General features: G+C 40.9%; 1 protein-coding gene across 1 annotated transcript in view; it reads right to left on the bottom strand.

The window, feature by feature from the left end:
- Positions 1-24,915, bottom strand: part of TMEM132D (transmembrane protein 132D) — a gene marked incomplete at both ends in the record, with an annotated part of 240,913 nt that overhangs the window by 20,051 nt on the left and 195,947 nt on the right. The window contains one exon of the mRNA XM_080628514.1: positions 21,195-21,338. Within this exon, the coding sequence (XP_080484640.1) occupies positions 21,195-21,338 (144 nt within the window). The remainder of the gene's footprint in view (positions 1-21,194; positions 21,339-24,915) is intronic.

Raw genomic sequence — 24,915 nt, forward strand, 5'->3', positions numbered from 1 at the left:
ACAGGAACAAAGAGATTTCAATCTTGGTAACAGGATGACTTCAAAGAGTCTTAAAGATCCAGTTCTCTTTCTGATACTGAGTTTGTACAGGCAAAGCCTAGTTCTGTTCCTCTGGCAAGTATCCAGACATCCACCATTACCACTTAGAGGAAAAAAGGAGAAATCTGTTGCAATATACATACACTCACGCATGCATGCCAGGCTCTGGAAAGTTGGCCAGCACCTTGCAGTGACTGGAGAAAATAACGAAATAGCAAAGCATGAAAAATTTCTCAAAGAGACCTAAGCCTTTTTAAGCCAAAAATCACTTGCAGAGAAGCATATATCTAAGCAGGACTATGCCCCAACAGCAGAGCAGCAGCCATAATAAACAAATGCCAGATGAAAGCTGGCATCAAGCAACATGGGCATGCCAAAATGCCAGGGAATGTTTTCCAAACAACACTTGCTGTCAAAGTGACTGCAAAGTTTGTATTGGAACGGGAGCATCCTTCCCAACTGGAGCAGTGGGCTGAGTGCTGAGCAATGAGGGGATTTCTGCCCTCACTTGACTCACTAACACAACCGTCTCTTTCTCCAGTTGCCTATTTCTGGAGAACTGAAGATAAATGAGTTCCCAAGCTGGACTGCAGAATGGCTGTGAGCTCTTCACCCCTCACACTAGTAAGCTGTGACACATTCAGGTCAGACTGTGACCATACTTGCATGAGTTGCAGATGACTGGCATGGCAAGGGGGGTCACTGCCTGATACACTTGCTTTTAACAAACTCCTCTCTGCACTTTGCTTGTTATCAACCAAGATCTAGACAGGGCTGTCTGCCCTTTTGCCCTCTGCTTAGGGACTTGCTCTCCTTGCACTCATTTAAGAAAGATGTCACACTCTCAATGCCTTCTGACTTCCTTTTAAAGGGGAAACAGCATTGAATCAAGTGGTGCATGCATACGTGTGTGTATGCATGTGTGAGTGCTTAAGTACACAAGGCCAAAGCAGGGAACAGGACAGGTGTGATCCTGGCATTCCCAAGTATTCCACAGACTGTGTAGCAGTGCTGCTTCCATCAGGCTAAAAGGAAAGTGTCACCTTCATCATTCTAACATGTCTCCCACCATCTGCAACCACCACTGCTACTGACGCTTACCTTTCATTTTACATCTCTAAACAAGCCCCTTGTGATGGCGCAGATCTAAACCCATGCTCCTCCAGTGTCTCTCTGGGGACAGAAATAATCCAAAACCACTTGCTCCCCACTGTGAACAAAGGTCATTATTTTGACAAATTAGTTAAATCTCTCTCAGTCAGCAATGATGACCCTGAATTATTTAGCATGCATCTGTCTTCTTGCTTACAAAAAAGACCTGTAAAGCAATAAGTGTATTTCCCTTGAACCACTTCTTAAAGGTGTAAGACAGTCTGGATTCACTCCAATGCCCCTTGAAGTCAATGGGAGTCTTTCAGTTAATTTTCATTTAATTAATTTAATTAAATTTACAGATGATGCCAAACTGGGAGGGGCTGTAAGTACACTGAAGAACATCTTTAGAATTCAAAATGATCTTAATAGAGTAGAAAATGGTTTGAAATAAATAGATGCAATTCAAGGAAGGTAAGAGCAAAGTATAAAGCTGGATAAAAAAATCTGAATAAAATACAGGTGGGGAAATATGGGAGAAAGGAAACACGTATTTCATCTTTGTTCCTCAGATTCAATATTGATCACAAAAGCAAGAATAAGTCCTGTTATACTAGAAAATATATTTTGCTCACTAACAGACAGAACAATGCAACCCATATGAAAGCCACCACTGAAAGCTCCTCTGAACTTCTAGACAGGAGACAAAAGCAGACTGTGGTGCTTGGCACCCTTTCTGATGATCTGGAGTGAACTACGGTCTTTGTAGCAACGTAATTTATGTTGCTAGAATGCACTTAAATAAGTCTGCAGTGCACAAAGTAAACTTTTTTCCATACTTTCTTCTTTCCTTGTAAGATGTGATAAAATGCTAAATATATTATCCTCACCTGTATTTACAGCAACAACAGTGACAATTTACGTCACTTTGTGAAGTGTTCTGATGTGCAAGACAAGCCATTGTCTAAAAATTGACTGCATTTCATTAAACCCAGAAAATTCAAGGAAAAAACATATTAAAAAGATGGGACAAAGGCATTCAGCTTTCCTCATACAGCTAAACAAAAGCCTGATTTAGGACAAGGTAAATTACTACAGCTCCATACTTTCATTTCCGTGTCTCTTCTTTTGTACAGTCAAATAAAATAATAATAACAATGGTGATAATGATGAACATTTTATATTCAAACTCTTACTATTATCTAATACTGTCTCAGCATTTGCAAAGAATATATCTCCCAATAACACATTGTAAAGCACACCACTGTGAAGTCTCAGTGCCTCTGTATGCACTTTTTTCATAAAAATACTTGTTTATATGGTATAGTTATCATTATGCTCTTTGTGCAAATGAAGGAATGAAATGGTTAAAAGTTTTCCCATGGTCACAAAGTGCTGGGGAATCTGCAAATGTTATCTGGGGCTAGAAATGAAGTCTCATTACTCTGAGGTTTGATAATAATCAACAACAAAAATACAGAATCATAGAATAGTTAGGGTTGGAAAGGACCTTAAGATCATCCAGTTCCAAACCCCCTGTCATGGCCAGGGACACCTCACACTAAACCATGGCACCCAAGGCCTCATCCAACCTGGCCTTGAACACCACCAAGGATGGAGCACTCACAACCTCCCTGGGCAACCCATTCCAGTGCCTCACCACCCTCTCAGTAAAGAATTTCTTCCTTAGATCCAATCTAAACTTCCCCTGTTTAAGTTTGAACCCGTTACCCCTTGTCCTGTCACTACAGTCCCTGATGAAGAGTCCCTCCCCAGCATCCTTGTAGGCCCCCTTCAGATACTTGAAGGCTGCTATGAGGTCTCCACGCAGCCTTCTCTTCTCCAGGCTGAACAGCCCCAACTTTCTTAGCCTCTCTTCATACGGGAGGTGCTCCAGTCCCCTGATCATCCTCGTGGCCCTCCTCTGGACTTGTTCCAACAGTTCCATGTCCTTCTTATGTTAAGCACACCAGAACTGCACACAATACTGCAAGTGAGGTCTCACAAGAGCAGAGTAGAGGGGCAGGATCACCTCCTTCGACCTGCTGGTCACGCTCCTCTTGATGCAGCCCAGGATACGGTTGCTTTCTGGGCTGTGAGCGCACACAGAAGCTGGCTCATGCTCATTTTCTCATCAACCAACACCCCCAAGTCCTTTTCTGCAGGGCTGCTCTGAATCTCTTCTCTGCCCAACCTGTAGCTGTGCCTGGGATTGCTCCGACCCAGGTGTAGGACCTTGCACTTGGCATGGTTAAACTTCATAAGGTTGGCATCAGCCCACCTCACAAGCATGTCAAGGTCCCTCTGGATGGCATCCCTTCCCTCCAGTGTATCAACTGAACCACACACTTGGCATGAATAGAAAAGCCAGGCCTGAAACTATTCCCTCTCACAGACATATTCTAGAAAAAATAATGACACAAAAAGCACACTCACTGAATGGATACAGGTCTAGGTGAGGACTGAAGAGGTGCAGTTTCTGCTTCACCTCTGCCATTTGACCTCATGAAAAGTTTGTTTTCTGCCCATTTTGTTCATTCAATGATGTTTTATTCACAGCAGTTCAGATTGTGACACGACTGATAGGGAACTGGAGCTCCTGGTCATTGAGACTCCATGCTCTTGGGAGATGTAGGTGTCATAACACAAATGTACTAAAAGAGACAATAATAAACATGGAAAGAGCAAATGTCTGTCTTGTGTATATAGCCCTTACAACGCAGAAGAGAACAGACATGTAAGATTCAGGCTATGATGTGCCTGGGGCTAATAGCAAAGCAAAGTCAGTTCTTAAAACATACTCAGGGACAGCATAAGATTAGAAAAACTTAAACTTTTCCCACCATAATGAAAGAGAAAGCCAAATTGTGCTCTAGCTCTCAACCTGTCAGCCCCATTGCAGCTAATGGGGTTACATGGCAGAGCAGCCTAGGTGCCATTTGGCCTGTAAGTGAAAAGCAGTTGATCTTGCTGCTAACCTGAGACTACAGTTCCTCTGAGCTTCCTTCCACTTTCAAAGAAATGACAAGAGAAACACATTCAATAAAAGATTTCAAGAGCTGGTTTCAGTGAGGATGGGAAATCAAAGGTGGAGGATAATTTGAAAGCATTTTGTAAGATTTTAGCTGCTTGTTCCCCATTGACTCTGATGGGATTCATGCTGCTTTGATCTTCCAAACGCTTTCACACTCTCTCCATCTGACAAGCACCCATACCATCTATCTGTTTACTGTTAAATCAAGGTGAGCCCTGAACTTTGATTTCAGAACTATCTTCAAACAGAAAAGAAGAAAGAATAGCCAGATTATGGAAGAGACCCCATCTGAAAGTATATAACCCTGTTGTATTGACACATCTTACATATTCTCAGTGTTTAGGAATTGATGATGTTAATAACAAAGCTGCATAACTGATCCAGAAGCTCCTGCGAAGCTGCATTTCATGTGAAGATACTAGGGTATAGAAGCTACAGGAAAGAGCAGGCATGGGTCTGTGTACTCTGTACCTGTATTTCTTCCAGCAAACTCCTATTTAAAGCCTATGATGAACTCTGGACAGTTAACGGAAGAGCTGTACCAGTCAGCAGCTTGTCTCTCCCAGCACAGTTTGAGAGAAGCAGAGCAGCTCCGTGCATGCATTCTCCATGCATACAGGCAGCAAAGACATGAAGAGGAAAACAGAGGAAGCCATGATGAAATCTTTAATCTGGATTTGGCCTAGTAATTGAACAATGGTCTAATTAGTTAGCAAAATCTTCCGAATTCACATAACAGTGCTTGGATTTCAAGGACACTAGATGGACTTCGGTGCTGAGGTCCCAAATGATCAGGTACGGATATCAAATTCTGCTAGTTCATGCTGAAAATCCCTCTCTGGAAACCAGGCTTACACTACAAAGGATGGATGACTACTCATGTGTCTAATTCATTACAGATTTTACACTCAGAGGCATAAGCGAGGGACTTCAGAACACCAGGATTTGCACCAAGTTCTGCAGTACCCTGGATTGACCTGCATCTCCTTTCAACAGATATATTCACCTCCAGAGAAACACTTATGAAAACATGGAACAGAATTGTCGAGCAGCTGCTTCACTTGCTCTTGCAGTGCTTAGAGACATGTTACACCTTCTCTAGTCCCTGAAAGAGTACCTGCTGTTACTCACACAGGAGCTGGCAGAAATGAACCCTCTAAAATAAAAGATCTCCCGAAAATAGCACATAGGGGAGTGGAAAGGGGAATGAGCAGAATTTGACAGTCAGTTATTGTTATTAATTTGAATGAGGCAGGAGATGGAGCCTTAGTCCTAGACTGTCTCTCATTCTGCTACAAATCACACAAACACACAGCCACAAGCCTAAGACCACTCAAAATATACAACAAAGCTGAGGCACCAACTCCTCTTTCTTGACTCTCATGTCTAAGTAAGCTCAGAATCAGGCCAGACCCATCAGACCAGGGTATGCTGACTGCTCCCAAAAGCAGTGCTTCCAGAAGTACTACCACAGCACCAGCTAAGCATCAGCACTTACCTTTGCAGATACTGCTCTCAGGAGAGGAATAAAGCTTGCAAGAAAGTGCATCTCATGAGGCTGGTGCTTTTTAGTTCGGCAACAAGTGCCTACATTTGTGAACTGTGTTAGAGGTTTGAGTCCCTCATATAGACCTACATGGAGGAGCAGAGCTGTTCTGCTCACTTTTTAGCAGGATGCTAAGATGACTTTTCTTCTTAAGCTTAAGAAATCCACCAGGAGGCTGAGTGGAGCAGTTTTTATAACAAGGCTCTTCAGGAATTCCAGTTAGGTGGATATGTGTTTCACTTCTTTACAGGGTATGCAAGTGATAAGACAGTGCAGCCTGTCAGATCTTCTCTGCCATTTCACAGCCACACTTGCTCTTTTATAAAGACCTCATGGCCAAAACCCAGCAACACTCATGTATTTAGTGTCGCTGCTGTGCCAGATATACTCAGTCTTTAGTGCTTCACTTATGCTAATCTGCAAGTCCCCTGCATAAACATGCCCTGGCCCACCTTTCAGGCACCAAGAGCAGCCAGGCAGCTGCACCCTCTCCTCTTGGTTTCCAGACAATGTGAACGAACTGGACAGCTCAACTGTATGGAAAGTTCCTTGGAAAAATGTATGTAATTAATGCCAAGCTCTTGGCATAGCGAGCTGGCAGGAGCTCGCTCTGGTTTTATCCCTCATACTCACCAGTGGGATGAGAAGACAGCTGATGACAAGGGCTAAATATTGCTGCGATTGAGCCCAACCTGGTGCATTATTCCGGCTGCTCGTAACCTTACATGTTTTATTTAGAACAGACTATGCTTGCTAATCACGCACTTGTCACTGTGGCTTCAAAGCAGCAGATTGCAAGGTTCGTTGGTGTCCTGTCACTCTCTTCCTATTTCCTGATGGAAACCCAACTGTGCCATCACTCAGTGCACCCAACTTCAAGATCTACCATATATCTGATGACTGACACTCATCCATTCCCAGGGAAGGTAAGACTGGGAAAGAGGGTGCACTTTGTGTGGTACAGCACTGAATGGGCTCCACAAAGCCTTTTGAACTTCTCCAAGAATTACCTGTTGTGAGATTTTCAGGTAACTTATTAAATTCCTTATTTCCCCTCAGGTCAGTAAGGGTTGTCTGCCTCAGGAAGATGATATGAGGCACTTGCTAAGATTATCCTCACCATGCAAAATCATGCTATAGAAAGAGAAAAGCTGATTACAGGATATGTACAGTTCCTCCTTGGGCTCTTCCTTGCTGTGTCTCACCCAGTCTCTGTGTATGCATGTGTGTATTTCAGTGCATTGAGATACAGCAGTTAAGAAGAGGTCTCCTAATCCTTTTCATTTGTTTGAAAAGCAGGACTCCATAGAATGGAGGGAGAAGGAAAATGAAGTGCGATATTTCCAGCAGAACTATGATTGATGCAAAATCTCAGTGTGTAGTTATTCATGCCTAGAGGACTGCTTGGGATGAAACTGCACTTCAAACTTGTTGGTTCCACAGGTTTTTTTGCATAAAGCAGTACTAAAAAAGAGTCGTTCTATCACCCTCAGAAACTGAGAGGAGATCTCAGCACAGTTTCATCTGGATCTTTGAGCCTTCTTCCCTCAGACATGTGCAGACAAGGGAGATTTTAGGTTTCTTTGCACTTATAGATGGATATGTGCGAAACCTGAAAGGCTTTCACTAGCTAAAATAAATCTTGCCACATTAGCAGACACTTAGATGGAGACATCACTCACATGGCATCTGTGTCTGTCCTACCTGCTTTTTATGTACAAAAAAACATCCACAGAATTAGCCTGGCCAACTCATTTCACAGAGAGTGCTTTCTTCCAGATACTTATAGCTGGCTAGCATGTAAATGTTGCTATCTAGGCTCTTTGAATTACAACAATTTTTCTCATTCCCATACCTACTTGTAAATCTTCCGACAAAATTTACGGGCACAGATAACTTTCCAATGGATCAATGTGAGCTTCTTCCTCTTTTGCACAACTTCTTAATAGACTGTGTGTACTGCAGCTGCACGTTCCCTTGTAATATGTTACTCTTCATGCAATTTTAAAGTTCATCTAGTTTTAGTAAATCTGGCTGTTTCAGCTAACAGTTGTGCAGCCTTAGGGATTTTTATCAGACGAGCAGATGATCTTTTTAACACCTTCAGTTTCTGGCTTTCATATCTTTCATTAAATCTATCTCCCTTTCATGATTTATATTTATGCCAATGCCCAATTCTATTACAACTCTCTCTTCTGCTTTCTCAATTTCATCTATTACTCTTTTTTGGTCTATAATATAATTTCAGTGGCTAACACATGGACTGTCACTTCACATTTATGATCTGAAACATGAATGTGCATTATTACTTTATTTTTATGAAAATCCATGATAACTAATGCACTGATAAAATTTCTACCAAGCAGCTTTATGTTCAGTTTCATGATATCTAGCCTCTAACCTCCTTCTCTCCAAACAAACTTTTACATCCATATTTACATATTGAGATGATTACAGTTCTTTTATCTCCCTGTCCCAATGAATTCAGAAGCTTATAATGGATTTAGGCGGGAGTTTAATTAGAAACTGCTCTTTTCTGCATTTCAGGCTACATTTCAAGTGAAAGAGAAAAATATGACTCTAACAAATAAAACACTTGATGTAACTTCCCAAAAGGCCAAGGCTAGCTAGGTAAGTATTTAGTGGAACAGACAAGTGTACAGTGGGAGATCATGGTGGTGCCCCATTCCCTAGGAAGCTGGCATTCATTTTATACTGCTGTATATCTTTGTAAGAACACCACTTTCAGCAGTTTCCCTCTGGTTAACAATGACACCAGTGCAGGCAGAACTGGATTATTTTCAGCAGGTTTTTTCTTTATTTTCCTTCTTTGATGAGCAGGGAGGATCTCCAGGTATCCTCAGAGATAGACTCTTTGGCCCGCCTGCACTCCTGTCTTGCTATGGAGAGGAAAGAAAACATATGAGGGTTTTCCACTTACACATAACTAAACTGCTCACTGCAGTGTCAGCTTCTGATGGAAGAGCCAAGCTGGGGTTGTTCACAGGATGAGAAAACATACCAAACTCCAAAAAAGCTTGCTGGAGTGATCATCTCATTATGACTTAGCTCATTAAAACTCATTAAAAATTAGGGCAGCCCTGAAGCAACCATAAAATCTGCTAGCAGCAAACTGGTCTGCAAAGGGACTAGATTCCAGAAGACATAAACATGCTTCTCAGTTCCAACTTGTGTGCTGCAGGTACTAGGTGGGTCTGAACAGAAGGCTTTGCATCTAAAGGGAAACGTAGTGATAGCTGAGTAATAAGTCTGAGGATTCAGCAAAATTTTCTATTCTTACTGCAGCTGGCTGGTGGATGAGAGTGTTTCTGCTTTTGGGTTGGTGGACATCACCTGACTGCTGCCAGATCTTGCCAGAGGTAGTTCAGATTTCACCCTAATCATGCACTTAAACTCATCTCTTGAATTATATTTTCCAGTGAAACTTGAAGTTGAGTGCTCAACTCCCACTAGACTACACCAGGTCAGTGACCTTAAATCACACTGAAAACCTCAGCCTTACAATCAAGTTGTTTTTCTAATCCTTTCACTAACCAAAAAATAAATGACAGACCAGACAAAGCTAAGTATTACTAAATCTGGGGATAGCCATTGTAAAATAAGGAACGATTTATGGCTCTAAAGGATTGACATCATCTTGACATCAACCTCTGGCAAAAGTATATGATTAAAAATAATTGTTTAAACTAGAAGTTTGTAAATCACTTCACCCTTGACAGTGTGTAAAGCAGGTAACTCATCTTTTGCTGATATCTGAATGGGAAAGAGACCAAGACTCTTCCACGATGTATCCTCCCTCCAACAGCACAATACCAGATTATTTCTGTATTTGTTTCCTGTGCTGTTGAGTGAAGGAAGTCCTCACCCAGTTAATGTGCTTCTGGGATCATCTTCAAATGTGCCCTAGTAATTTCTGATTTATCTTTTCTCCAGTTTTTCTGTGTTGGGCACACTTTATGACATTTAATGTCTCATTTTATGCACTCAGTTTTCTCAAAGCCTCAACAGCAACAGAACAACCACCCAGTCCATGCGAAAATTCTTGTCCGTAATTAGCCCTGCTGGAGATCAGATGATAGCTGTCAGATCTGGAGACTAAGAAGTACAGGACAAGGTTACTCATACCTACGTACAGCTTTCCTTGCAGCCTGAGCTCCAAAGACATAAATAACAGTGAACACAGCCCAGCTTAATCTATTTAGAACACAGCAGGAGATGAGATTAGACACACACATTGTTTAACCTGGGAACAAAGGGCAGAATTTGGAAAGCTACTTGTCAAGGTGTCTTCAAAAATTAGTGTAGTTCATACAACTGTATTGCCAGAGGGGCTGTTTCTTCTCCTGTCTGCAGGCCTGTGTGAAATCCTTGTGATGAAATTCTCAGCCCTAGGGAAACAGTTGCTTTCAAGATTTGTTACAAGCTTGAAACTCAGCTCAGCATCATCAAAATGTGTGAAGAACTTTCAAGGAAACATGGGCTGACTTATGGCTATGGCACTGAAACAGCTAAAATTGGCTCTGGCTGATCTTTGCTTTCAGCATCAAGCTGATGCCAAACTAAACCATCCAGGGATAGTGAGAGCTGTGCTTAGACACAAAAAAATTTCCCAGTAAGGAACAGACTTTCTCTTCTCTTCATCAAATAAAGAGGACAGCATTTCCATTAACTGCACTCGGTTAACTGCAGATTTTCAGCAGTAGAAATCAGATCTAATCATTACAAAAATTGTATGTGTGCATGTGAGACTGGGCCTGATTTTTTCTGTTAGTGACAGTCAAGTGCAATTAATCCAGTGCTTACAGATGATGCCTAAAACGTAGTTCAGTACACATTCATTGTGCCTTTAGATGCTAAGTCACCAGGGCAAATGATACTTTCCTTCATTACTGAAGTTTCATTCTTCCCTCTCTGGCTGTTAGTGGAATGAAATGGAGCATGTAATGGAACGTCATGTTCATAGGTTTCATATTGGTATCAGCTCCAGGTCTGCACAAAATCTCAAACCCTACAACAGCTTTTCTCATACTCAGAAATGCTGAAAAAAATTGCTGAATCCTGAAGTCTAAAGAAGGTGCCCTAAATTTACTCAAACAAAACCCCTTTACAGTTGCAAAATAATTACCTGCTTGCAAATAATCTGGTTATTTTAATAGTTATTATATGGAAGAGATTATATAAATTGACAGAAAATATCAGCTTTCTATAATACCCACCTACTCTAAATACACACACTTTCAACTAAAATTGAAGAGCCATTAAGGCCAGTTTTTATAGGTGCTTAGGTTTCTAATTCCCAATTAAATTAGTTGGATTTGAACTCCTAAACAGCTTCAGAAATCAGGCTTACCATCCAATAACCAGTTAAACAAGACAATGCTGTAAAACAAGGCTGAAACAGGAAAGTTGTTCAGCATTCCTAGGGGTAGCTGATGTGGGAAAAATAATAGCACTAATGTCTCCTACAAACAGACGTAATACCCCAGCCCCAGCCTTAGAAAAGGCAGAAGACCAGATCCTGTCACGTGTGTACAGCGTGAGAACTATTATAGATAACTATTTTTGATAACAAACTGGACTCGGATAACTCTTTGTATTCTGACATCTCAAAGCAACTTTCAGATGTGTTTTACTTGTTTATCTTCTTAAGCTCTTGGAAATCCTTCAGAAGTATTACATCAATTTTGTAAGTAACAGCAGAGAGAGCAAGTAAATGGGTAGCCAAAAGTCATCACGAGAAACCAGGGAAGTGCTGAGAGCACAAGCCAGGACTACACTGCACTTGATAGAATGAAACAACACAAAAACATCTGCCTCAAAACATGCTCATTCTGAGCTATTTAAGGATAGCAATTTGTAAGATTTGATTATGCCACACCGAAAACATCTCTGGAAAAGAATAAATTGGTCTCTTATGAGATATATTTGTTTTGCCCAAGCTTACCTAGCTCTGCAAGTGGAAGTTGAGCACTTCTGCAAATGTTAAATGAGGAACTGTAGGATCTGGACATGCAGCAAATGGTGCTTATAAGACATTAGGGTACCACTAGATACTTTGTTGTCTCAAAGCTTTCAGAAAAGATTAGAAATGGGGCTGACATAAGGCGGCTAAAAACTGGCAACCCAAAGGGTAAGTAAGGGCAGAAACATAGAGAAAAATATTTAAGATGCAGCAAGCACAGAAAAATAGCAAGAGCAGCAGCAACAGCTGGAGAGCACAGCTGGAGAGCCACTACAGAAGAACCGCAGGAGGACTGAGAGATGAGGCTGAGTTGAAAAGATGGGTGGGGTGGGTACCATTAGCTGAATGTTAGCAACAACAGTAGCTAACAGACAAGAACTGAAGAGAGAAGCCTATCCAAAGATGGACAAATCATCTCCCATGTACTGTCTTTACATTCATTTTCCTGCACATATATGGAAGGGAAGAGAGACATGAAAACCTGCTCTGTGGATAGAGATGTTTCATCATTAGAACTGTAGCAGGACATTGATGTCTAAATGCCTGAATCTAGAAGTGCTCTGGACTGCACTCACAAATTCAAGTATCACTCTCCATGGTTTCAAAGGGAACTGTTCACCCTCTAGATCTGTGTCTGCATTTCTTTACTCCTATTAATTAATGCTTGGTAAATAGTAAGCATGGTTACCTGCCTAAAGCAGAATAGAAAAGTATTTGTGATTCAACCACAAAGGTCTGAAACTTACCTTGCCTAAGTCAATTCATTTAGCCTGTGGCCTGATGCACAAAGTTCTTGCCATTTAAGCTTCAGGCAAAGAGGATTACATGCTTGCCTCAACAAGGGCCTAGAAAGTAATGCAATATGGTTCAGACAGTGGATGAAAGGGAAGAAATCTTCAGTCAGCAGACCTGCATGGACTCTTTTACATAAGAAATCTGGAAATATTTCTAAATCCTTACTCAGCCACTAATATTTTATCATGACAGTAATTTTTATGTGCTGTGATTAAGTTAAATTTAACAGGAGTGCTTCCTTAAGAGTCTGCCTCTGTCCTAGTTAATGTATATTAGTAACAATTGTAATGCTGATAGCACATTTTATATAAAGATCTCAAAGCATTTTTCAAGGATTTAGTATTAATGCTCTCTATCTGTCAAGGTAATTCAGAACCATTATACATCTTTTGTATACGTCTATGCTGAGACAGATCAAACAAATGACATGCCAATGTTCACAATAGCACATCGATGTCACAGCTGAAAGCATACGCCAGAGCTCCCACTATAACCAGCACATTTCAACGCAGTGTCTGAAAACCCATCCAATAGGTTATCCAACTGTTATCCTATTTTATTAAGACAGAGGCAAATGAAATGAAAATCAAGTGTCACACACTGTATGCAGGCTGAGTCCTTATTATAACCTGTAATGCCTAAATCCCAACCCAGGTTTAACCACTAGACCATATCTCTTCTCTTCATTACCACTGAAGAAGAGAGAACAGGCCATGATTACAGTCATGGGATCTAAGTGTATTTAAATCAGCTGAAAATATCTTGTCACATATATTTTTGTTTTAATAAGACCATTCCCTTCCATAGCTAATACAATATTGGAATAGTCTCCCAAATGATAAGCAAAAGCAAAGTCATTTTGTGGCTGAGACATCCAGAATTACATCCACCTGTACCTCAGGCATCCAGAAAAATCCTAAATTGGTCTGAGAAGACAGTAATTTATATGGCATATTGTAACTTTCCACTGCATGGTAACAAAGCAACACAGAATTTTATGTCACGATCTGGAGGCTGGCTTACAGCAGGCACAAAGAGCTATAAATACCACATCTTCTAAAAGGAAGTGGCAGACGGTCACTGAAACTGAAGAACCCAAACAGTTTTAAAGCTAAAGGGATCTTCTGAAGAGAAATAATCACAACTTACAATGATTAATGCAAGTTTTGGAGACAGGTGCTATTGGATGTTGTGAGCCCAATTTAGCTTTCATTTCTATCAGTGTGACATCATGTGTTTCAATAATGCACTGCTGGCTTAGCCCAGTGGAATAAAGAATTAATTTCCCTTTGTATTCAGCTTGTCTGTTCCTTACTTCCTTGGCACATTTTTTCTAGCAATCAACCAATCTCTTTCCTTTGAGATAATGGAACACTTCTCAACACTGGCAGTAAAACTCCCAATCCCCTTTGGAAGGCAAGGTGGTTTTGACATTCCTACATTGGTATCTTTCACTGTACAAATCTGACACTCAGAAATGGGGTGAGCCACTTGGAATATCTTCACAACAGCTCCTGAGCATATTCACTGGGGGGATTCATAGCCACAGGGCCAGGTAAGCCTTTTACGTAGACGGTAATGATGCGACAGCATGAGAATGCCTGTGCAAAACCGTAATCCACATGTCATTTAAGCAACTACATAAGAGAAAGAATCACTCCTGACCATTTCTCACCCTCAGCTACTGATCCTACTCTGATGTCACTTCTTTCCCAGTGCTGGCACAAGCGTTGTGAGCATGTGAAATGAATTCAGTGAGGGAGCAGGGAGCCGAGCAGGCAGACAGCTCATCCACAGGAAAAAAGAAGCAGTAGCAAAAGGACAGATTAATTTTCATTCAGCTGCACTCACGGCCAGCAGAAAGACAGGGGTGGCTGCTCCATGTTAGTTCCTTTGAAACAGTCACAGATTTGCACCTTAGCAATGGTTTAACACATTAGGGACATTCATCAGCCCCTTTTGGGTTTGTCAAATGATCAAATCTGCCCACTCAGATCTCCTTTGGCATTACTGACTGGATATTGTTTAGATTTTGCTTTATTCTTTTTATGAATATAGACATATTCCTCCTAATAAAGGAACAGAAATACCCGAAGAAAAAAGCGATTATCATTCCTGCCTCTACAAGAACACATATTCTTTCCCATTAAGCACAAAGAGACAGATTTCTCGATATCTTCCGTATAATTTTGAGGAAGCCTCCAATCAGGAATTATTTGGGTTTTTTTCTGTTACAGAAAAGTTCTATATCTTATAAGCTTATAGGCTTGCATAAATACAAAGAAACTGTAGACAGCAGCAACGGTAGCAGTCACAGAATCACAGAATATTAGGAATTGGAAGGGACCTCAAAAGATCATCTAGTCCAATCCCCCTGCCGGAGCAGGAACACCTAGATGAGGTTACACAGGAAGGCGTCCAGGCGAGTTTTAAATGTCTCCAGAGAAGGAGACTCCACAACCTCCCTGGGCAGCCTGTTCCAGTGTTCCGTCACCCTCACTGAGAAGAAGTTTCTTCTCAAGTTTAAGTGGAACCTCTTGTGTTCCAGTTTGAGCCCATTACCCCTCGTCTTACCATTGGTTGTCACCGAGAAGAGCCTGGCTCCATCCTTGTGACACTCACCCTTTATATATTTCTAAACATTAATGAGGTCACCCCTCAGTCTCCTCTTTTCCAAGCTAAAGAGACCCAGCTCCCTCAGCCTTTCCTCATAAGGGAGATGCTCCACTCCCTTAATCATTTTTGTCACCCTGCGTTGGACTCTCTCCAGCAGGTCCCTGTCCTTCTTGAACTGAGGGGCCCAGAACTGGACACAATATTCCAGATGTGGTCTCACCAGGGCAGAGTAGAGAGGAAGGAGAACCTCTCTCGACCTACTGACCACCCCCCTTCTAATACACCCCAGGATGCCATTGGCCTTCTTGGCCACAAGGGCACAGTGTTGGCTCATGGTCATCCTCCTATCAACCAGGACCCCCAGGTCCCTTTCCCCTTCACTGCTTTCTAACTGGGATTTTCAGTATGGATGATTACAAAAAGGCAAACAACTCCACAAAAACCTTGTTACTTGTCAAGATTCACATCCAAATTGTGAATTAGCAGTACAAAAAAGCAACAAACCCAGTAACTTCAACAGCTTTAGGTAAGTTTCAGTCGATTGCTGGGACATGTGGGACTGTTATATCAGTTCTACACTCAGAACTCTCCTTTGCTATGTCTGCTCTTCATTTCAGAAAGAGAATAAAACTGGTCCCACTCCCTTTATAACCAACACTAACAGCACATGCACTGACAATTATTATTACAACTTCTAATTTAGATACCACATTTTCCTGAGTTTTTGCTGTCTCCTGATTGCTAGAGCAGTTGAAAGAAGTATTTTGTTCTTCACAGTTGCTTCATTGTAAGGTGAAAAGTTCAGAAAGACTCTGATGTCAGGAATACTGAAACTGAGTTGAAATGACAGGACATGATTTCATCATTTTCTATCAGAATGAAATGTTTGGACATTGCAGAAAATAAAAACATCCATTTGCTGACTTAAATCAAATGTTTGTTTCAAGACAGATCAAAATTATTTGGGATGGAAGAAGGTAGTTCAGCTGGTGAGAGAAAACACATTATAATGTGGAAAATCATGGCATGAACTTCATCTTCACTGAGCCCTCAAGGCAGAGATTTATTTTCCCATTACAAAATTCAGCCCTACACAACCATATTCTAGGTAAGTGCTCAATCTAGGCAAAATACCATTTGCTGATGGGAAAGTATTTTCTTTGATATCATTCAACAAACTATGCTGATTACATCTGGCTTTTCCTTCTATGTGTGTCTTCCGAACCCTGAGCAAACAAAACCCATGTGACAACTTCACTTGAATGTGATGTTGCACATTCTGGTTAGCTGGTTTGATAGATTATTGCTTCTGAAACAGGGGCTTGCTCTTGCTCACTCTTTGTCTCTCACTTTGCTTTGCCCCACTGCAGGATGCTTTCTCCTCCTGTCCTCCCGTCGCCAAATCACTAGAGCAAGCACCAGGGAAGGGTGACTACTTGGCTTCCCCCTTTGACTAGCTGAGCTGTTCAACTCCATCAGGCCATAACATACATCTCCAATCACTCTCCGCTGGGCTTAAACTCCAGAGATCACAGGAAAACTGTGATTCTTCATACTCTCTTGTGTATCTTTGCAGTACCTCCATTTTGGGGCCCTATGCCTTTGACCTGCTGTGAGGGTTTTCTTTTCCAGTTAAAAGCTGCAACTGAAAACTTGTGTAATCACATGCATCTAAGAATGTGTTGTAAAAAGAATATCAAATGGACTGCCACTAGCAATATGATTGTGAAATCAGCAGCACTGGAACTGTCAAGGCTAAACTAAGGAGCAGATAAAACCCTGAACTCAGTTATCTCCTTTTGATTTTTTACTCTGTCACTCCACTAATTGTAGAAGAATTCAACTTTTCCCTGAAGTGTAAGTAAGAAAAGAAACCAGTGTAAGGAAGAAAAGAAACAGCTGCTAAAAGTTTAATGTTTTAAAACACTGTCTGCTTCAGGCTATTTTAAATGCTCTGACACTTCAGTTTTCGTAAAGTCTGTCACTTGTTTAAAAAGAAGGCATTTTGCCACTGATAAAACCACACTAAGCGTTACTGAAAGATTTATTAGCCTGCAGTAATATTTTACAAGTTGCCAGGTGCATTGTTATCCCCTCCAATAGAGTCCAAAGTGAACAGAACAAAGTGGGTACCAACCCTTTGCTCCATCAGCAGTAGCATCCTATCATGTAGGAGCAATCTGGCTTTGCAACTCTACAGCTGCTTGATAAACAGCAAGCAGGGATAAAACATCACTGCTTCACTCCTCACGCAAAGCCAGAAAGATGAGATGCTGCAGAGGACAAGCAAAAATGCCTGCCAATTGTCCCAGAGCCAGAACTGGTTGTAGAGCTTTGGGAAATGGAAATTCAGAAGGAGAAGCCACACCATAACATCCTGTACAACCCCATGGCTCGCCATTAAGTCCCAGGTTGTGCAAGAGATACCAGAAGTCACAACTCTCCTTTCACTTCTTCTGTCCCAGGTGTTTGCTTGTAATACAGACAGAAGTTAGTACATTTGCCTCCCGTTTGCACCTTTATCTGAGATCTAAGAAAGGAACACGATGTTCTAGAAGGAAATAAGCTAAAGGTATTTTGTTAGAAAATTACACAATTTTGGATAACACACAGATTTTGAATGGAATCCTCTACAAAATACACAATGTATTACATAAAAGAGGCAGAGAAACTGTATCCCGTTCCCAGTGTTGGCACCATTCACTATGTTACTTCTGGCAAGTGGCTTCTGGAGAGAGCTGAGAATAATTGGAATTTTTAGTTAACTGATCAAACAAAATGAACCTAAAGGAGTTTTCATTTCAGGGCAACAAAAATGCAGATTTTCAATTAATTTATCAAATTGGAAACCCAAAGCATTGGAAAGTGTTGCTTTGGAGACTTTTAGGCTTGGTTGAGCCTTGAAAACAAAAGCCATTTTGGATGGGAATGTCTTTTCAAAATGACAGAATAAAAGATGTTGATTTTTCCTCTCTCCTCATTTTTGATTCAAATCATCTTGAGAATTTGAGCCATTTTAACTCAGCAAAAAAGTCTGCTGACCAATCTCTTTTCCATGAGATCAGTAGGTGTTTTACATGTACTTCAATGTTCAGAATCCCTTCACAGCACTTTGAAATTCTCACTTTAACTTTTCTGTGTCTTGGATTTCTCATTTGTGAAACAGAGCCCACACCATGCCTCCATGGGTTTTTTTGGTATGGTTACTCTGTCATGATGGACCAAATAATTTCAGATAATGATTTGTCAATAAAAATATTGTGTCAATGGACTAAATTCTGTCCTGACTTATTGAACCAAGTCTGGCAGGAAACAAGTTAGTGCAGAGTTTGGCCCAGCTCTTTAAAGATCTTTGAAGTCTCAGATGAAAGAACTGAGTAATAAATGTGGTCCCTGAAAAGAAAAGAAAAATGAGGTATCCTCATGCTGCAAGGAAAATGAGCTTAAACTCATCATTAATCAACACCAAGGAAACAGGAATAAAAGCTAAGCCACGAAGACGTAATCAATCTGTTAGATGCTACATGACAGATGCATTGAAAAACAGCAATGGGAAAGACACAAAGAAATTTAATCTTTCTTTGTATTTCAATGGGCATCTTAAGCAGACTTTTTCTTCCGTTTTCTATTCACTACTCTAACGTCCAGAGAACAGAAACTCTAATTACTGTTGCATGCTGAAGGCTGGCCAGTAATTATGTATCTTTATCTTCATTAGATGTCTGTGAATAAGGCTTGAAGTGAAACCGAGCAGGTAAACTGGAAACTCTGAGACACATTTTCAATTAAGAGCTCCCTTTAAACTCAAGTTAATGCTGCTCAAACCTGCCTTCCTGCTGCAGAGCAGTGAACTCTAGGGGTTGTTTGCAGAAGCCCAGAACATCTTGATCTCTGACTAATGATTTCCTGTTTTGACATAGGGCCTACCATTAGCATCATTGTGCAATGATAAGCACACAAGCCTCTATTGGTATATTCATGTACTTACAATCAATGTTAGCTATTCACTTCAGCAGTATTACAACTTTAATTTCTTTGCCAGGGTTAGAGTTGAGCATATTTATCCTACAGATTGTTGTAGATTTATATCAGACAAACCCGTTGCACAAACATCCGATGAACATGCCAAATAATTCTGATAAAACTCCAGAAAACAAACCTGATTTTTAAAATATCTTCCAAATGATGTATGTGCTTTCAAATTCTTTTTATACAGTTAAAAAGTTAGCTAATGAGTGAGTTAGTGAGTGAAGACTTAGTCTATTAACTTCCACAGAGAAGACAAGGACCCCAATTAATTTCTTTCTGGTTTTAAACCTAGATTCAATCTAAGAGTTTGCTATACTTGGCTGATTTATCAGGTTCAAAAGGGCTTCATAGAAGCAAAAAAAATGTCTCTTTTAAGACAGCTAGACAGACACATTTAATCAGAAAATCCCAACATGGTGCCTGTTCAGAGAAATAGAAACCCTGAGCAGATTCTAAAAGGGAAACATAAAAAATGCTGGACTTTGAAATTGCTTGGGTTCATCTTGTGTATGAGAAATTATCATGAAGAAATTACTTGAAGCAAGTCCAGTGAGCGTAAAAAGTATATTTGGGCAAAAAACCCCATCTGTATAGACAGCGCAAGAAAGATCATTTAAACCTGTAGTGAGCTCTATTCTTCAATTACCCTGCTCAAAGTTATCACTCCTGTGACATGAAGTTACTAAACCTGTATGTATGTCTTAACCCCCCAAACAGTTTCCCTTATGACAGTAACAACCAAGCACCTACACCCATCTTTGCCTATAAAAGCAAAAAGTGGTCACTAGGAAGAATCTCTTTCAGGTGATGGGGCCCAGAGAGGCTTGCTTTGAAGCTGAACACTACCCTCAGCTGTTTGAATTCAAATTAAAATGAATTATCATAGCAAGGAGAAAGCTTAGCAATCCAGCCAGCTTCAGGCTAAGGCAAATTTCACAAAGGCCAAGTCCTCAGTATGGTGCAGTTCACAAAAACTAATGGGATAACAGGGATTTCCAGCAGCTGCAGGGGCAGCCTGTAGTATTTGTAATGGCTTTGCAACATGCTGGTTATGTTAAAAAACATTCCATTTTAACTTTTATGTAGCCATGTCTCTCACTTCCTCTTCTCAAGTGACAGCCCCAGATGAGTTTGTGAAAAGATAAAAGCTGCCGTAGACAAGCCAACATTTCTGTCACTATCCTGGAATACTTTCTACCACATCTCCCACAGTCACCACTGCTGACCATGTCCTTCCACTACCATTAAGGTGTGTTAACCATTAACCAAGCTGAGTAGGAATATGCAGGACTTCTTACAAGCTTTGAGTAGCAATATTGTTACAAGTTGAAAGTTCCAAGAAGCAGCAACCTTCCTGAGGATCCAGTCTGCCCTTATGATTTCAGTACTGGAAAGGCTCTTGAAGACACTCTGGCAAGCTCTCTCCTCAACACTGACTAGGAATGTACATACTCTGAGTCAGAACTAAGATCAGCAGTATCTTATTGTCTGTCATTTATATTTCAAGGAAGTTTAGTCTATAGTGCTGTTGTACAGAGTAAATCTACTGGTCAAATGTCTTATCCAAAGTTCCCAGTCCAGGACTGGCAGTCAACGTGTCTCCTGTGACACATCCTAGGAGCAACTGTGATCAAAGAAAATTCCAAATTTGAAGCTAATGCTGTTTTCAATACAGTGATGGGTCAGGACCATGAAAAGACCCAAACTTTGAGCCAGACAACTCCTGTTCCAATGTGAACATCTAGAACATCAGCTGACAACATTCCTACACAGCCCATATAGCTGAAAACTAAAAGGCAAAGGTAGAGTGAATCCAAAAATACTTTAAAAGTGGGAAGTGACAGACAATTCCAAGTATTTGGCATGCAGGATGAAAAATGTGTGATTTTGTGTTTGCTTTATTGCTCCACCGAACCAATCTGTACCTAACAGTGATAATAAACCTTCATCTTCCAGCAGTAGAACAGTTAGGAAGATGAAAGAACTTGTCACATTAGAGAACAGCACTGGTTTGCAGGGCCTCTGTCTTTGTGTAATGGAGCAGAGCAGTATGATCCTACCTTAATGACATCTTCATCTGATGATCTGCACTCCACAGATTCCAGAAGATCAGTCACAGTGCCATCATCTTCCACGGAGATCACTTTGACAGGGACAGCCACTGTTTTGCCAGTCAGAATAGCTGTATTCAGGATCTCTGCTTCCTAAGAGACAAGAATAAAAGCCTCTTTGGTTAATCTTTGTTGCTATTAATTCACTAGTACCACCTAGATTCAAATTCACTTTAATTTCTAATGGCTATGCCAAACACCGTTCCAAGCACAGCAGGCAGGAAAGAAAAATTTCCTTCCTTCAATTCCTGAACCAAACTCCCAGTTCTGATTCAGGCCTGTTAAGGTATTTGTCATGCCCTAATTGCTATTTCATGAATGCTTATCAAGTATCAGAGAAACCAAACGTTGGAGGAATGACCCTGCACCACATAAACAAGATGCATCTTGCATCTAGCAATAGTGAAATCTCCATCCTGAGCAGCTCACTAATAACTTCAATGATCACACAAAATTCATGTCTTAAGTCTTGCTGTTTTACCCACAAAACTGTTTTCAGAAAAGTTTTCTAAAAATATTGAAATTCTGTGACACTATTGGACACATAATGTCAATGTTTAGACCAAGAAATCCTGTGTAATTGTTAGGGAACAAGTTTGGTTTGGGAATTAGGGAACTGGTTTAAGACTGCCACCATTTCAGTTAAATGGGAATCAGGCCCTGATCAGGTTTTCTAGGATTATCCTGGCTCTTGCTGGCTAATGGTGGGCAAGCACTTGTTCACAACCATTTCTTTACCTGTAAATGACTCTTATGCAAAACCATGCTCTCCAAAAAAACAAGGATGCTGAGAATCATTTAAACAAAATGAGCTCTGCTGTGACCTGTGTCTCTGGTACATCATTGTTGTGATGGTTATTGCAAAATACATTCCTTCTATTTGATTTATCACTTCTAACTTAAAAGCATTGAGCTCTGATTATATGAAGATCATGAGACCGAACAGTGCTCTCAGGCACCTGGGTGGCACATCAGTCTCACACAGCAGATACCACTGGCTTGTACCAAGATACACAGAGTGCACAAATTGGTGCCTGAATTCTTCGTCTCCTAATCGCAAGATGCCGCTCATTCCTGGAAGGGTCTCTGAGCTACTTAGAACTGTGCCTGTGAACCATGGACTATCCCATAGAACAAGAAGCTCTTGACTTCAGTTGGTTCTTGTGAAATAAAAGCTTCCAAAGCCCTCCAAGTGCTAACTCCTCATTATCTAAATAGCTCACGCTAGGAGCTCTGAGGCTGACCTTATTTTACTCGTGGAAGACAACAAAGGAGGAGGTTGAAACCAAGTTACCAGGAGAAGACGACTCCCCCTACTGCCTCGTGGGCTAAAGAGAAGCTGAGATTTCCCTCATGTAAAGGACACATCAAAAAGACCTTTTCCTATTACTTAAAGAAACAGAGGCACTTTATCCAGACTCAAAGCAATATTTAAAAAAAAAAAAAAAAAGAAAGGAAAAGGGGTCTTTTGACAGCTGCTTTGCTAAAGTTGCCCCATCCTCAACATGATTTTTAGGGGAGGGTGAAATGAGATTTCACAAAAAAAGAGAGCATAAGAAGAAAATCCTCTCCCTCTCTCAGCACAAAAGCCCTTCAGACATTTTGATATCATAATTCATACAAAGGTGAGAATATCTGCCTGTACCATAAAGCCCTTCTGTCTTTAGTGCACATTTGTTCCCAGTATGAACTGAGATCTCAGGAAGATTTGCAATTAAGTTTCCAGGTTCTTTTATTTGTTTCTCATCTGGGCTTTGTAGCAAAGTTACTGCATGCAGGATATTTAGATACTTCTGCCACTCTCCTTTAGGCTCCACAGAGCTGCAAATAGGAGCAGCTTCAGCTTAACAGAACAAGTGCTATTATGCATTCACTATAATTACAGAATCCTAGCATTAGGTCCTGATTTTGATGACATTTGAGCATGAATCTCATTTCATTGGGACTATCTGAGGCCATACCACATGCCTAGCTACTAACACCTTGTACTAAGCTGAAAAAACCTGCTCTCCCATGCAGGAACAGCTTTCTTCCTCCACTGACACATTACAGTATGACCCTTGCAATTATTTTATAATGCAATGGGAAGTCTAATAATCAAGCCTTTGAAACAGTGTGATTAATGAGGTCTGCTTACCAAAGGCAAATGTAATTTCCCCTGGTAAGAGCTAGTAACTGAGAACGGCTCTCACAAGCTCCATGAATTTCTTTCAAGTTTCTGAATTTTCCAAGTGCTAGTTTTGGATATTCATAATACAGACTGCAGTCTAACACACCAGTTTCCTGCCATTTTACGGCAACACATGCAAAACCAGGCTACTTAGGCCATCTGCTGCTTCACCACCGTTACCGTCCTTTCCTTCTCTGCTACCTTCTAAAAGCATGTGCACAGCACATCTAATCTGCAGGCAATTCTGCATGTCCAGAGTCACAGCTCGCTTCAAAACTCAGTAACACGGTCTCAGGTCCTGCCTCAGAGCTTTCTATCTGGGGCTGCAGTCTGGCAGATCTGTGCTTTACCCAATTGTGTGAGTAATCCCAATTACTTTAATAACAATACTTAAATGCAAGAAGATGAGTGTATTCATACTTGATTCTAAGGCAAGGCAGCAAATTTATACGTTGTTTCTATCCAAAGTCAAAGGTTCCAAATTCAAAGTTTTGTAGTTTTTGTCTGTTCTACATCTATGTTCAGAAGCAGAGCGCTGCCAGAAGTGTGCACAGTCCTTATTACATGTGACAGCACTGCTGATTCTTAGGCAGCCATAAAATTCTCCAAACCAGGCTTTGTCCCCTCTGTCCCCAAAAGAAATGAGGGCCGTGGGGGGCAAGAAGCAATGCCTGGAGGTCATACAAATTTCCTGACTTCCTATCAGCAAGTACTTGTTCAGTCTTAGGAAAACAAATCCACCCAATACCTCTTTACAGTAAAAGAAGGGGAAAGCGAGCTGGTGATGGTCCAAAGGTGTGCTAACCTACACAAGAATAACTGAGCTGTGCATTCTGTTTGCAGTACCTTTGCATCTATGGATGTGGAGGATGATTTCTTTAGGCACCTGGTTTGCATCCCACCCTTCAACATTGAGGCATAATAACCATTTACACCTATTTACACAGCAGGAGCAGAGTAAAACACTTCTTCAGCCATTTGTTTAATAGCTAGAAAGGGCTTAGTGTTCCCCTGCTGAATCCATATAAAAATTATTTCATTTTCAGAGAACAAACATGATACTTATTTAGCTACACAGAGATTTACAGTTCAGAGTCTCAGTATGTAAATGCTATAAATCTGTATAGTTACTAATTTAAAAGTGTTGCTTTTTGCTGCTTAAGAGATAAAGGAATCTTCTGAAGAAATATTATGTTCTTTATCCATAACTAACACAGATTATAGGAGATACGATGTCGGGGCACTGCAAGATGGGAATAGCTATGCTTTTGCAAAGCTATAGCCAAATATTCTATCAGCCAGAAGCTGATAGAATAGCCCGGGCATGACGTGCTGTGGTATGGAATACCTCTTTGGCTAGTTTGGGTCAGGCGTCCTGTCCCTGCTTCCTCCCGGCCCCTCCTCCTCCCTGGCAGAGCATGAGACTCACAAAGTCCTTGGTCAGTCTAAACATCAGTTGTTATCAGCTCTTCCCAGGCCAAAAGTCAAAAACACAGTGCT

The sequence above is a fragment of the Psittacula echo genome (genome assembly GCF_963264785.1).
Source record: "Psittacula echo genome assembly, chromosome: 13".
Taxonomy (NCBI): domain Eukaryota; kingdom Metazoa; phylum Chordata; class Aves; order Psittaciformes; family Psittacidae; genus Psittacula; species Psittacula echo.